The following is a 16,261-nucleotide window of genomic DNA, read 5'->3' as shown; positions in this document are numbered from 1 at the left end:
ACTAGCCATTTCAAAATCACAACCAGACAGTTCTTTCAGACTACTAGTAGAATAATAGCCTCCATTTCCACGTAAGCCAAAGCTACTTCACAACAGTACACTTGAAATTGTACCATTATGCATCCATCCTGCTACAGTTCTACATTTCACTTCACCTCAGCGGGAATTTGCCTATGCACCATGAAGAACAGCATCCAGTTCAAGAGAGTTGTAAGCTTCAAGGTCTATTTAAGCATTAAGTAGGTTTTAGGCTGTACAGCAAATATTCTTGACTTTAAATTTGTGCAGTTTTTTAAAACACACATATCATGGACACTTCAGGTAATACTCAGAGCTGCTTCCTCTAAATGTCTCTGTACCACACTTGGGAGTACCCAGCTGGTGGCCCATGGAGAACCCAGGCAGCATTCTGGGGGCTGAGTCCTGAATGCACAACAGCTGCTCCACACCATCAGCAGTTGGTGCAGACCCAGTAACTCAACTACACTTCTCCAAAGTCAGGAATTAGCCCTCCTGACTTTTAAGTTTAGCAGGTCTGCACCACTGTTCACAGTCACTTAGACTGTATTGCATTGAGGGGAAAAAATAAAAAAAAAAAACCTCTGAAAATACAGGTCAGTCTAACTAGTCAGGAAAAGCATTGCTAAATGAAGAAAAAAATTATGACAAGGAGGAGCATACCTGAAGTCCATTTATCCCATGCCTGTACTTAAAGGCACCACCCGCACTCAAATGCCCTTGCTAAAATGCTGTGGCTTCATTTTTCAGAATATCAATAATATGCTACATAAAATCGTAGAAGAGTTTGGGTTGGGATAATCTTAAAGATAATCCAAACTCTCTGCCATGGGTAGGGACACCTTTCACTACACTGGGATGCTCAAAGCCCCATCCAGCCTGACGTTATAGGGGCAGAAAGTGGGGAGACCAGCACCCAAAAAACCTTTACAATACCTCAGAAGCATCTGACAGACTTTGCAAGATGTCACCCGACTGAAGGTGTGCATTTTGAACTCATGAAAGCTCGTGTCTGCATAGTCTGGCCGGATGTTTGACCTAAAAACAAAATTTGAAAATTTGCATTAAATGAAATCTAGAACATGAGGCAACATACACAGCAGGAAATCTTAATCCCCAAACTACTAGTTTTATTTAGACTTTAATGTTTTTCCTGACAAGAACCAGAAGTACAGACTTTACCAAACACCTTGAAATGAAATCTGGATTATGATATTATGCAGACTTCTTAAATATACCCTATAAGCTGTGACAATAAACAGAAAATTAAACATCTGGTTTTCATTTTTGTTTGAGTAACTAGGATCATTCTCAACAATATTTTAGTATGTGAATGCAAAAGGAAAAGCAGCTCACAGCCTGAGAAGCACCATATTTGAAAACATTAGCAGCAAATTTAGGACAGTTAGGTCATAACTATGCAGCAAGATACTGGATAACCTGAATGCTTCCAAAGCAATAAGAAAATATTCACCAGGGTTTGGTTAGTCTTGTTTAAATGTGTTGCACAGTGCCTACAGCTGCAGATGCACACAGTAAATTAAACAAAATAAAAGATCACTATTCACACTGCCAAGATACCAACACACTACTAGCAGGCTTATTTCCAAAAATCACATTTATATACAAAGCACTGGTCCACTAGTGTACTTGTGTTTTGTTTACCTTCCCTACTGATCCCTTTTAAAAGCAGGAGTATCATTTAAATGTAAACCACTCGTCATTTGTTGTACCAGTGACTGTTTTCAGATTTAAATTTTATTAAGTAATCTAGTCCATTTTTTCTGTCATCTGTCCCATTTCCAAGACTGAGTGAGAGAATAGGCATTTTCAATAAATTCCTTTTTTCTTTTATTTTAAATTCAAGAAGATCCCCAAACTAGCTTAACACTGTCAACATCAATGATGCTGAAATGCTAGGTACATAACTTAATATTAATCTAGACTGTATCAGGCAAGAAAAAATATAGTAAGAGTTAATTAATTTTTTACTATTATTTATATTAGAATGCTTAGGACTCCATAAATTTCTGGTATTTTTCTATCAAAAAATAGCAAGGCATGATGTAAAGGAATTAAAATAGGAAAAAATAATGAGGGCAGGAATGCAAGAACCTACAGTACTCAAAGGAGAAACCAGAAGCTTTCTGCAACATAGAAAGTTACATATTCTTCCATTACAGTTGGAGATACTTGTAAGTTTCATTCTTATGTATTATAAATAGCTTTCAGACTAAAATACAGATCAGCCACAAACTGCAATGAAACATGGATAACCATGCAAGCATCACTCCCTCCTGGATGGAATTAAAAGGCTTACAAAAAAACCATTGAAAGGATCTGTTTAAGTACCCAGTGTCAGAAAGGTCCATCTTGAAATCCGCCTGGTGAAAATGAACATGCTGAAAATGAAACTGTACTCAAAAAGCAAAAGGAATTTTTCGTCTATGCCTGAGAATAACCTTACAATCAGTACTGGTTTAACTACCTCATCTGTGTCTCTCTCTCTGCTCTAACATGCAAGATGTCAATGCCACAACTCCTGCTAACTGAAGCAGGTGTGCATACTACCCATCCACAGCAGGAAAGTACAGCAGCAGGATAAAATTAATCTCAAAGTCAAGAACTTTTCAAACCAGGAGAAAAAGAATTATTTTTGGCTGTTAACTCGGTGCAGCCTGTATTTCATGTGTCTGCCAGAGGGCTGCCAAAACTTCTTAGGCTACACTCCAAGCAATCCTGAAAAATCCCTAGAACAAGTTGCAGTACTTCACTCCCAACAAAAGCTCATTTTTATTGACCATTTGGTTCAGACCAGGACATCTTGCAGAAGTGTGTTCATAAGTATAAGCCAAAAGTGCAAGACTCATGAGATTGAAAGCATATCAAATTAAACCTAACAACCTGACCATTTTTCAAGAACAAACCAAAGAAAAAATTCCATTCATTTAATTAGAACAGAATCAATCTCAAAAAATAATAAGCATAAGTGGATCAAAAGAAAAAAACATTACAACCTTATATAGACAGTAGTTTAACACATGAATGTGACTACACAACTTTCTTCCATATGTAAAAATTCTCCTTCATTCTTCTCTCAGGCTATATTCCACAAAGATTGAAGTGCATGAACTACTCAAAATATACCTCCTATTAACAGAACAAAGATGATACACTGTATTCATTCCTCTTTATATTAAAAGCAATATTCAAAAAGAACAGGGCAAAGTAAGAAATTGTATGCTTGCTCTGGAGACAGAGTGCTGTAAACACGGAAAGATAATTAGTGATACAACAAAACCCAGAAAAATAAAAATCAATGTGCGTTGTCTGCTCCAAATGAGGAGGTAGAAAAAGGAAAGCTCTGTAGAAGAGCACTTAGTGCAGTGCTGTGGGCAGGAAGACTCTTGCACATTCTGCTACCAGATCAGTAATGCTGCATTATGCCACGTCCAGCTCTGTAGTCACACCAGACAAGGCTGAGATGCTGCACTATAGCAGCATGTATGGAGCAGCAAGCCTTTACATTTAAAGTCAGAAACTTAATGAATCTATGGGTTTGATATTTTAGTTTTCAATATATTTCTTTTCCAAAATCAAATACAAAACAAAAATAACACAACTTGATTAAGATGTGAAAGTTTACAACTAGAGATTAAGCACAGCTCATCTGTGACTAAGTCCAAATACCACAAGGACCATATCAATTTTTTCCCCACAAAACATTTCCAACTAAAAATTACATACTATGTTTTGAGTTTTCAAATACAGCAAGTAAAGTTGCTGATGTGAAAGTCATGGCATAACATGCAACTTTTCAAAGCCATGTCCAACCATAAAGAAGCTCTTTTGGTTACAGCATGGAAGCCTTATACTGATATCCTCAGAAGAGAGGGCAGAGCTCTCACAACACAGTAAAGGCAACATTTCATCCTTCTCAATTCTTTTCTCTTCTACTTTCCAACCAGTGGGTATATTGCAAGACAGAAAAAACCCTGAGTATTTATGTCAGTATTAATTTTGAGCCTAATATTATTTTCCTTTGTAGAAGAAGGATTTCTTGTTGAAGACAAAAAAAAGAAAGCCAGATGCAATTGTTAGCAAAATTCAAAAGTATTGAAACAATTAACAAGATTTATTTTGGGTCTTACACTGGTTTCCTTCACTATCACAGTGGGACAGCCAAGCCCTCCTGCAGACTCCTCAGTCCCTTCCACCACAACCACTGCTATTATGAGGTACCCTAGGCAGCAAAAGAATTTTTCTATTTCTGCTGTCAAACAATCTTGATGACTGGCCAGAGCAGGAAGTCACCCATACACCAAAAATACTTAATCTGAAGTAAATAGTGACACAGAATATGTTCCTTGTTCTATTGTAAAACTTTTTTTTACGAGCAACAGCAAGGTGGGGAGGAAAAAATACTTTCCCTTTGTCTCTTCTACTTTCTCCCCAAGCAGTTTTAACTTCCTCACTCTAGCAGAGACAAAATGTCAATGTGAATATGTTATTAGGACAATTTTTCCAATTCTCTCCTCAATTCAGCACCAGAGCTTTTATAAGGGACAACCACAAGCGTCCTCTCTTGCACACTGCTGGAACCCCATAACCAGATTTACTCCAGTCACTACTGCAATGTCCTTGGGCTGCCCCTGAGCCTCCTGAGCAAAGCTTTCTCTTTTCAATTTACTTCCAGAATATTAGTCCCACTGGGACCAATTCACTGCTACACCACCAAGCCAGAGACCTGCAGGTGTGGATCTCACGAGTCTCTGTCACTTGGACATGCAATTCTTGTCTCAGCACAAGCCACAGGAGCCACAGTTCCAGGGGCAGAATGGCCATCTTCTTCAGTCAGTCCTCCATCTCCGAGCAGTCCCTTTGTCTTTAAAGTTTTGCAAGTCCAGTGTAGAAAAGAGCTACCCAGGTGTCTTATTCAATCGCCCTTCATATCATCAGCCTTTGGAGCACTCCTTGTGCATATGAAATATTCCCCTTCTAAAAATATTCTCTCCACATCTGCAGTGCCATTTCTTTCTACTTGTTCTTTTCAGAAGAGTAAATTGATCATAGGCCAATCTCATCCCACCCACATAATGCAACACCTTTATAAATGGTGTCAGAAAGTGTCACGTTATCAACCAGCCCCCACAAGCTTCTGCAGACAAAATCCATTCCAGTAATCATCTTTGCCTAGATTAATGGCACAGCTGACCACAGACTAATGATACAGATAGCCCAAAATTGTCTTGTCAGACAAGACATCTAGGAGCTTATTCCAATGCCTACAGAACAAGGAATAAATTCTCTTGACTAGCCTGCCTCAAAATATCAAAAATAATTGTTCATATAAAACAAATCAAACAGTTTAAACTACAATCTTCTCACACTAGCAGCTGGGATAACACATCAAAGACTTAAAACTCGTGCTTAACCCTCAAAACACAAATATGTCACAATCAAAAGACAAATACTTAAGTCCAAAAAAAAAGAACCTTGGCAATCTTGACATATCCAACTCTGTAAATCCTATGATCTATTTCACAACTCTGAACTTTGATTATCTTTGATCTAAAGTGTTGCCAATGATATGCAATGAAGTGTACATCATTAGTATCAAGCAACTTAGATCAGATTTGTTACTGTCATTTCCTTCCATAACAAAACCATATTCTGATGGGAAGACATTTATATCAGCATGTGTCTGAAGAGCAGTAGAACACCACAGGCATTTGGCTCTCTTATAGCAACAATTTAGGGTTTATCAGCATTCTTACATTCGTGTTTGTTTCCTACAAGGAAAACTATACAGAGTACCTTCCACAATAGGTTGGAATAAACAAATAAATTACAGCATCTTCGGGGGGGTAGGCAGAAATATTCTTTTACTGTCCGTTTAACTTCCTCTACACAGGTAGGGCTTACAAAATAAAATGCATCAAGAAAATTACTGAACACTCAGCCACAAAACTCAATCTTTTCTACAAAATATGTAATTAATACAGATGTTTCCCAAGAGAATAAATAAAAGGCTGAGAGATAGCTTGGTATATAGCCCCTTCCTCCTATTTTCCCAGGTGGAAAATTAATATATTAAAATCCCATTAATCCCATTAAGTCTTCATTTCCAGAAAGGACATCTTTCTAAATCTATTAAAAATGAAAAAAGTATTGTAGTCTTATTTTATAAATTTTTCTATACTGAGTGTATCTTTCTTAAATGTTTAGCAGTTCAGATATTTCAGTATTAGCCTTAGAGACCAAGAACTATTGGCTCACATTTGTCTTGCATGGACATAATACTGAAAACTTACAGGCTGCCAAATCTAACAGAAATATAATCAAGGGATAAAATGAAGTATTACGTTTGTTAGATTAATTACATCCTTACAGCAAGTTTAAATATTAAATAGGAAATTAATAAATTGCAAACCACAGGGCCTTTACTGAAAAAGAGTGCACAAAAGAGGAAAAGTGGCATTATGAAAATGCAAAGAGTAGAAGCAAATAGAACATGAAGCCTTTGGCTCCTGGTTAGCAATGTCAATCTTGTAGCACAAAATAAGCAACAAGAAGCTATTCAGCAGCAGAGAGCACTGTAAATCTACCATCTTATGGTTTCACCTCCAGCAAGGAGTTTAAGGAAGGAGACTTCAGAACACAGCACAAGGGAAAATACTTCTTACTTTTGTTATAAATCTATTTACCATTGCATTTAATGCCACCAACTAGTAACTGCAGTTCAAACAACCTGCAAGGTCCAGTGCTATCCTCCACTAGTGACCAGTTCTCTCTTTCTCACTGTTTTTTGAGGGCCATTTCTTTTTATTGCTTCCCAGGCAGCTTTTCAATACCAGCTTGACTTTAGCCATTAAGACCTTAAGAGATTTTCCCCCTCCCTGGGTCTAGGCTCCTGAAAAGGTGTTGCTTAAATCCACTACAAACAATTCAACTAATGTTGAAAAATTGCTGCTCTGGAGTACTTAATTAAAAACTCAACTTCTCTTTCCCAAACTTCAGATATTTTTAAATTAAATTTGTTTTTCTTCTTAAACTGGAAAGGAAAATGTATTACAGGAAGGAAAAAAATCTTGTGAAAAAGTTTGGCATTCCTCAGATATATGCACGTGAGAAGCACATCCATGCTCAATCCCAGCATGTAAAGGAAAACAAGGAATGAATGTTTCACACAAAGAGAAATGCAAAAGGAACCCTTTGTAAACAGATCAAGAAAGTTCCTTTCCAAAGTGCATTGCCTGCAAAACAAGAGGGTATCAGCAAGAGCAGGTGCTGAGCCAGATAACCTTGGGTAGATCACTGCTGTTCAATCCAGAGCAAGAAAAGGCCTTGTGAACATTGACTGAATCAAGTCGTTCTTAGAGGACTGATGAAAAACCTCTCAGGTATCACTGAGAGGTTCTCTCAGTTCTGCCACAGCATCAGTGGCACTGGCATCTTGGAGAGCAAAGGAACCTTCCCTTCCTCCAGCAGCAACTCCACAGAAGTGTTCTGAGTAACATGAAACAATTTTTTGGGCTGGAAACAGGCTGTGGAGCAGCCATGGGCTCTACATAACCGTGCAGTGCCACAGCTGCCTGCCCTTTGGGGTTGGCAGTTCTCCCCAAAAGGGGAAAAAAAAACATGCTAGGAAGTTCTAATTATCCTGCTTCTTTTTGGGTTTGACTTCTTTTCACAGAAACACTGTTTAGGTCAGGTCTCAAAGATCATTTTCCCACCTTAGTCTCTCCAAGAAAAGCAATCGTGTCACAAGAAATTATGCAGAGTTCAGTTGTATGTACGTGCTTGAAAAGCATCCATCATTTTGGAAATGCACTATATTTGAAACTGACTATCCATTTCACTTAATTAAAATTTGGCTTTAGAGAACAGTTAATGCATGTATGCCCACCTGTGAGCCCAGAGGCATAACAAATAAGGAGATGCATGAAGTATCAGATAAAGAGTCTGCAGTGAATTGCAATTGTTTTAAGTATTAAAAGAAGAAATACTACAGGGAGCTCAGATAAAACTCCATACCTTGAACTCTCCTCAACTCTCAACCTCAAGTTAGACCTTTGTATTTCAGAGCTGATGTTATTCTACACTCGATGTTATGCTTATAATAATTTAAAATGCTCCATCCAGAACTGTTCAGAATTATGGACACCCTGAGCACGAACTGCTGAAGATCATTTTCAAGTGTATGTGATGTGAAATCTGATGCTGTGAGCATGCAGCATAGATTGAAAAGGAAACAGCACAGGTTAATACATCTGGATACCGGAAGTTTTTATTCCAGGTTTACTTACTGTATAAATAATTGGCTTCCCTGCAGAAAATGCATCAGCAAATCCAGATGTAATGTAACTATTTCTAAAATACCAGCTGGTAACAGAAATTTTTTTATGAAGACATCCTAAGTTAAAATTCCTAGTTTGTGCCAAAGTGACCTCCTTTGAAAACTTTAAGCACCTTAAGATTCAGTCATGACAACTGGTACTAAGCATCCCTGAAAGTTTTGGAAAACTTTACCACCACTCAAAAAACCAAACCAAAAAGCCCACCAATCCAACAACAATAGGTTACTGTCAAACAGGGCTAAAAGCTCTCAGCCAGACCTCATATGAAGAATTTCATGCAAAGTTGGTTGTCGCAGACATTTTTTCACAGAAATCCTTTCTTTGGGGTTGTGTATCTTCTGAGAAGCAAAGGGCCCCAGAAGAAGAATGTAAACAATGATTATCAGCTGCTGTGAAAGGCAATAGAATGCACCTGTGATTGGTTCATTGGTTCATAATTAAGGGCCAATCACAGGAGCAAGCTGGGGACAGAGTCCCTGGACACAACTTTGTTATAGATTCCTTTCTTTCTATTCTTAGCTTAGCAGCCTCTGCAACTTCTCTCTTTATTCCTATTAGTATAGTCATAATGTATTATATTTCATATATCAATAAATCCAGCCTTCTGATCAAGAAACAAGATTCTCGTCCTTCTCTCACCACCCCCAGCGACCCACTCAGGTCGCTGTAATAGCTGGTCCCAGACATGTTTGCCCTCACTCCCTGCTGTAACATGCAGAAGACTCACCCTTAGGATCCCAGTCCCTACAAACAGAGCCAGCCTTACATTTGCGCTCTGCTTACTTTACACTCCAACCATTTCAGTTCTGTGCAACTATCACCATTTCACCTGGTCACACAACATGCTGCCATCTAACAGAAAGGCATTTGTGCAACAAGAAAGTAAGAAGGCAGAGAGAAAGCCACAAATAAGTAATTTACAAGTAAGTAAAATATAAATAAGTATTCCTTTCTGAATCTTTACAAGGATTTTGTTGTTTACCAAAAAATAAATAAAAAGGCTTTCCTAAGGGATACTCTCACTAGAAGCAAGCAATGCCATTTCACAAAGGATGGTTTGCAGCTTCTTTTTTACCTTCTCTTCTCAGGAGCAATGCTGATTACTTACAGCTAATTCATTTTCTCTTCTCCAGCTTAGCTGTTATATATCAGAACCATCTTTGAGAATGCTATTTACTGAAGTAATCAATCAATCAATTCTCCATATGCTAATATTCAAACATTCTGTTTTGTCACATCAAAGAGTCTTCATCAAGAAGACATGTTATAAAATTAAATTAACCATATCACAAGTAAATTTTGCTTTTGATCAAGAACACGCAACTTCTAAGAATTTGCTAGGAAATTTGCTTATTTGATCATATGATGAGTGGCTTTTTTGAGATCAAGGAAATTATCTTGTTAACTTTTTGGAAACATACTGCATTGTTTCAAATAAGATAATTGCTTTCCTTTTTCTTATCAGTCTACTTCCCCAAAAAGCATGGGAGGTGAACGGCTTTGAGCTAATCTATTCCTGTAAAACATTTTTGAACACTACCTGCTAAGAACAAAGCTCTGTCACACATCAGTATTTGCAAATCAAGAGCATCTATACTTTATATACATCTATATTCAATGGCTGAACCTTATTTGCGAAAGTTCTAAGTCCTACAAATCCAAATTTACCAAGTTGCCTGTATAGGTAAGCTTTAAATATTTTAACATATTTACACTTAACTGAAGATAAATCTGTGTTTTGGAGTCAAAAACTCTGAAATTACAGGATTTATACAGCCATTACCTTATAAACTATTAGAGAAATACCTATATGTGCTAAGAAAAAAAGTAGCATTGGTTTGCAGGGAGAAGCTGAGACATCTATTCATATAACCAGAGTATCAAGACAAACATGTAATGCAGCATTCCATGTTTTAACACTGAAAAAACTCCTTGCACAAAAAAAGCCAATATTTAGATGGTGGTACTTTATTTTTATGATGTAGTGTCACTACAAATTTATTTCACTGAATTTTAAGAAGCACTAATTTTCATAGGAATATTCCTCAGATATTGTAAGTTAAGTTGTAGAAACTTAAGGATTGGGATATTTTCGGGTTTTGTGAACTGGAAGACATAATACTGAAGTATATTTATCATCTTCAGGTGTTTACCCACTGTTTTCATAAATTCTGGTTTGCTTTCACATTTTACACTGTCCTTACACTGTGCTCTTAATCATATCCATCATCTTCACACAGTTCTTGCTGTGTCTGGAATAATCTAAAGAAATTTTATAACTATAAATATGTTGTGAATAATTGCTTATAACCCTGAAAAACATTCGATCAAAACCAACTGGAGTCACAGCAAAGAACAGGCAAGCATTCTTCTTTACCAGACATGAACTTGGCATTCATTTTTGCAGTATTGCAGTACTTCTACTGATGAAAAAACCCCAGGCAGACATGTTTGTTTATTGCTTTGGTAACCTGTATGAGGTTGGTACAAGTGCAACACCTCTGCAGGTTATTTAAAAAATGCAGCAGACATCTTAAAGCTTTTATGATGCTCTGATAAGAAAGCTTTAATTTAATATGCCAGTGTTCAATATGTCAGAGCTCAAATATTCTCTCAGAAGAAAGCTTAATGCACATGCATTATTAATGCGCTATCTGAGGGAACAGATCTATTGCAGTGGAATCTGACCCATGTCATTAGTCACAGAGTGCAAAGCAAACGTGAAAATACAAATGATAATGGGTAAGAGGACGCTTTGCACCTACCTTGTGTCTTGTACTAGTTTTCTTTAAAATTTAGAAAACCAATGAGCTCTGGATGCAACTTATGTAGTTTCCCAATATAAATTGTTGTTCACACACTTATCAGGTTTGATCATCAATGAATCTCAGGATTATTTCCTCACTATCAGATGATATGTTCTGTGTCCCTTGAGTTGCAGGGTGTGAATTTATGTTGAATTGAAGCAGCAATTTTTCAAAAACATGTTAGACGCTACCCAAGCTGCTGCACAAACTCTCTAGTGACCCAAAACAAAGTACAGTGTAATTAAAACTAAAACCACTATTTTGTGAAGGCCGTACAGCTTTCATGTCTGACATCTTTTATTTAGGTATTTAAAAGAAAAATCAGATTCATTAACTCCATACCATTAATGCATACCCTAACCACTATAATGAACCTGTTTCCCACTGATTTTTCAGGCATTACTAATTAGACATGACATTAATATTGCTATTTCAGCTATGTTAAAGCAGAAACTACAATCATAGTACTTCAGAAAGTGAAATTTGAACTGTTCCTCTGCCTGCAACATCTCTTCATAAATTTCTCAGTTTGTGAAAGGCAATAGTTGAGTAAAGGCTAATTAAAAGGTGTATTACAACACTGTTGCAGGAGACTTTACAATATTGGTTCTGTGTCTTAAAATCCAGCAGGACTAAAGCTAACACAGCCCTGAGCAACTTAAGCCTTGCAGAAGACAAAAGCCAAAAATCTCTACACACCTCTTCCAACTTAAATGCTTCTTTAAATTGCATTTATGTGTAAGATGTTTCTATACTCAAGTCAAAATTGCTGACAGTCATTTTTACAGTGGATTACAAAACCCAGTTGAGGAAGGCTTAATTAAATTAGGAAAGTGGACAACATAATGACAAAATAAATTCAGCACAAACCAGCATAAGATATTACATGTCATATTACACTAATGGATTCCAATATTGTCAGTGGGAAAATACAATCTGCAGCCTTTCATGGGAAAGATCTCCACTGTTGTGGTGATGAGAACACACACCTGCTTCATGCTCTGCTGCGCTCAAGAAGCAAACTACACACAAAGTATTTCGTGGATGGAAGAGAGTGTTAAATGTCAGCATGAGACAGATGTAGCAACAAATCAACAGATTTTCTTTCACTATTTATTCTATCATCTCGTGAGAAAACAGAAGAATTAAATTCTTCCCAACAACGATAAGAAAAGCAGTTGCTCTATAATAAGAAATTAAGCCTTGTAATTAGTCAACTAAGTACCAATATAGCTGAGGTACATAAATAGAATATGTACATATGCATACAAGAGAGGAGGGACGCTTCACCTTTCAAGCAGTATTTTCTTTATAAAAAGAATGGTTAGCATAAATTCATTGACACAAATATTAGCCAACTATTTTTAAAAATAATTATATTTAAAATCAAAACGCATATGTAGAAGAGCTTTCTAGGGAAAAATATCAATCAACACTCCCACCTTTTAGCATAAACCGAATAACATGAAAATGTTACTTATTTGTTCTGATTCTTCTGGTGTTTTCAATAGGAGAGGAAAGAAATTAGACAAGATGTCCTACTAGAAAATATAAAAGATTTTTGTCTCACACAATCAGTTTTTGAGGTTTTAAATGACCTAGTTATGGCAAATAAACCATACACTTTATCACACTGGTGACAAACTTTCGTTTAATACATGATGTCTCTAATTTGGCTGAATGGGAACAGTAATTTGGCTGTACACTTCTATCAATATTATTCTGGATATGGAATGACTTTGCATTTAAACCAGTGCTATTTGACACGCTAGACCAAATTTAAACATTCCATGGCTGGTAACAGTAGTCTTTGCAGCACTATGTTTGCAAATATGCTTATTTACCCTTGCATCATCCACTGCTATGAACAATAACAAAATAGCAGGAACAAAATAGCAACTGCTCAAGTTGGCCACGGTCACAGTTAAGCCCCACATCTCTTCCAAGGCAATAAGCAGGCTGCACCCTCCTGTGATGCAGAATGTGCATTCACAGCAGTGAGAGAAGAGGCACATCAAGGCAGAACTCAGGCACTGGCAATGATGACTCCTCTTAAACATCCTCCAGTGGTTTCTGACAGACAGCTTAAAGAAAATTTCTCCAACCCACCAACAAGAGTTTCCACTTTATTTTGTGTTTATTGTGATCTAGAAAACCCAGTACTCCAAAAGAAGCAGCAATTTTGGGTTGTACACAGTAAACTTTTTGGGGGGGGATCTATAGGTAAATGAGCAGCTGTGACTATTACTATGCCTAGGTCAACAGCATCAAACTCAGTGCAGCCAGACCACAGTATCATTGTTGTATAAGGATGTGCTGTATGAAGAGACATCAGGAACACCCATGAAATTCTCAGGAGAAAAAGAAATCGGGGTGTTTGGTATATTATATATTTTCTAAATAAAGCAACAGTCTCAGGAAAACAACAAATACATACTGTGGGAACAGAGCTGCCATAAAAACAATAAATAAATTTAAAAAATAAAAACTATTTACTCAGTTTCCTATGACCAGCAACCCAGCATTTCCAACCTCCCTCAAAACAAAACTCATCACACACTACACTAACAGAGCTGGCTAAGAGGTAGAATATTTTCACAGGTTTTGAAAATTAGCTTTCCAAGAGAAATTTACTACTCTGAAAAGTAACACTGGAAATAGCACTGGGGTTTCATCAAGCCTTCCTTCAGGGATTTTCCATACCAAGTATGCCTAATGTATTCCTGCCCTCTGCACCTAAATCAAGTCCAGCCAGCAAAGCAGTGTTCTCCTCTATTTCATCAATAAACCCCCCATATCTGGAGGCAAATACTCATTTCAACAACACAAGCATCTCAACAATAGGTGCTTTTTCAGCAAATAAACTATCATCACTGTTTCATACACCAGTATAAACATCTACATTCCCCCCCTCAAAAAGAGAAATTACAGCCCTAGCTGAAATAATTATGCTTCTTAGACTCTTCTAGCAGCAACAAGGTTAATTTTTACTTTAAAAATAATAAGAGAGATCCTAGTTTGTTCTCTTATTATGTTCTTAGATTAACACTTGCACAAACTACAAAGTAGTAGACCAACATACTGCTATCTCAAAGGCATTGAAATTTCTGTCTGGAACTCAGTAAACAATATCATTTCTGATAATCAAAACCCAAAGTTATTCACCCCTTGAACTGTGCTGGGTTTGCAGTCTTGTAAAATTTTAAGTAATGAGAAGTATTCTGCCCATGGAAGTAGTAATTATATTGAATGCAATGAATAAGAGCACAATTTCAATCACAGCTACATTTCAGAGCAGAAAAATATCTAAAAAATCTAAAAAAAAAAAAAAAAAAATCTACACAGTAGAGAATGAGAACCCTGAAAACTACAAATGAAACCAACGGAGAGACCGTTCCACACACCCGGCTTAGTTTGTTCCTAAATACCAACTCTTGTGTCTCACCATGCACTAGAAGATCATCATTGCTGCATGCACCAAGGAATGTTTTGGGACAGATGCTGAGGGAAACATGCAGTGAAGTCAAGCCCATGTAACAGAGTTGGGGATAAGCAATGAGAACTCCAGAAAGGATAAAGCAATAATGCCATTGCACCATGTTGCACCTCAGCTTGATGCTGCTGCTCCAGCCCCAGTGCCTTAACCACACAGACAGAGGTTAAACTAGAGGTGTGGCTTTACAAGAAGGACAAACATCCATGCAAGGCACCACCACCCATTTTCAAAGACCAAGTCTGTCTGCCAGAGAGGGAAGAGTAGCACTTGCCAAGCACAGAGGTTCTGCCTGCTCTGCTCCCACGGGCCAGCAGCAGCCATAACCCCTGTGACAGAGGCACATTGCCAACAGCTGAGCAGGGCTGGCTGGTGCCCAGCACTGTATGAGGGCAGAGCTGCACTCACACAGCAACACGAGGAGGGGCAGGGGAGAATGGTCCTGCACACTACCATAGACAAGGCTGGGAAGAACTGGTAAAAAAAAAAAAATCATAGTGGTCTTCCCACTCTTCTTAGCTCCTTACCTGACTTCTGGTTTGTTTGGTTTTTTGGGGCACTGGGCCAGGATGCCTAAAGAGTGATGAAGAGTCACAATGCTGAAGCTGATAAGTCTGAGTGCCTCACTTCTCACATACATGTTAAGTAAATATAATTATGGTATTACACAAAGCACAGCAGGGAGAGCAGAGGGACATAAAGAGGTAGACATGCAAAGAAATACTTCCTTCCATCCCCAATTATGCCACCCAGAAATTTTTGCCAAAACACATGTAATTTTTCCTTCAATAAAAATCAGCAAGATGGGAAACCTAGTAAGCAGGCTTTATTGTATCTGTCCAGCTCAGTTTCTCCTTCCATATATTTCTGTTACATCATTAACACTTATCATACTGAGGTTTTTAAAATTTTATACATAATTTTTGAGGAGGTTTCACTCAAATCAGCTCACAATAGCCTTTTTCCTGAATCCACACCCCTTTACAACCACATCCAAACCCACCATTGCTAATGCTGTGTTCACTGAGAGCCCCCTCACACTTTTTCTTTCCATAAAGCAAGCATCACCTGTCATCCAAATCCCTTGTGCGTGCTTTAAATTTAATCACAACACCCAAAGCGTCAATAATCATGTTCGTCTTTCTGACAAGAATCAGAAATGGAAATAAAGTTCATGCTGCATAACAATAATGTAATCTGCAGTGCTGCAACTGAACACTTACTTTTCAAGAAGTCTAAAGCAACCTCCTCTCACTTTAAAACATACAAAGGAAATCAGTCATTTGAAACTAAATCTAATATGCCAAGCAACTTGATTCAGCTGCTAACTAATAAATTAGATAAAACCTACTAGGAAAGATGCCAGCATCCCCTCCCAAACCACCAGCATCACCTTTCAAAAACATACTTCAATTAGTCAAAATTAAAATGGGATAGGAAAAATGTCACTGTTCTGATATTTATTGTTTATATAATTATTATTTCTTCATGCCTGCTTAAGACCGCATTACTAAAACAGATTCAGCATCAAGGTTGGAAAATACTACATAGCCTACAGTGCCCTCTTCCTTTTCCAAGAGGAA

The 16,261-nt window shown here is 37.5% G+C and overlaps 1 protein-coding gene across 3 annotated transcripts in view; it reads right to left on the bottom strand.

Annotated features, from left to right (window-relative positions):
* The window catches only part of VAV3 (vav guanine nucleotide exchange factor 3), a 148,076-nt gene that overhangs the window by 60,718 nt on the left and 71,097 nt on the right, over positions 1–16,261 (bottom strand). For all 3 annotated transcript variants that reach the window (XM_054285958.1, XM_054285960.1, XM_054285959.1), the window contains exon 16: positions 955–1,056. In XM_054285958.1, coding sequence (XP_054141933.1) covers positions 955–1,056 — 102 coding nt within the window. The remainder of the gene's footprint in view (positions 1–954; positions 1,057–16,261) is intronic.

Source organism: Melozone crissalis, unplaced genomic scaffold (assembly GCF_028551555.1).
Source record: "Melozone crissalis strain CALT ecotype California unplaced genomic scaffold, PUWL_Pcris_2 ptg000045l_1, whole genome shotgun sequence".
NCBI classification, from domain to species: Eukaryota; Metazoa; Chordata; class Aves; order Passeriformes; family Passerellidae; genus Melozone; species Melozone crissalis.
Note: the sequence above shows the minus strand (reverse complement) of the source record. Positions and strands in the feature narration are given on the sequence as shown.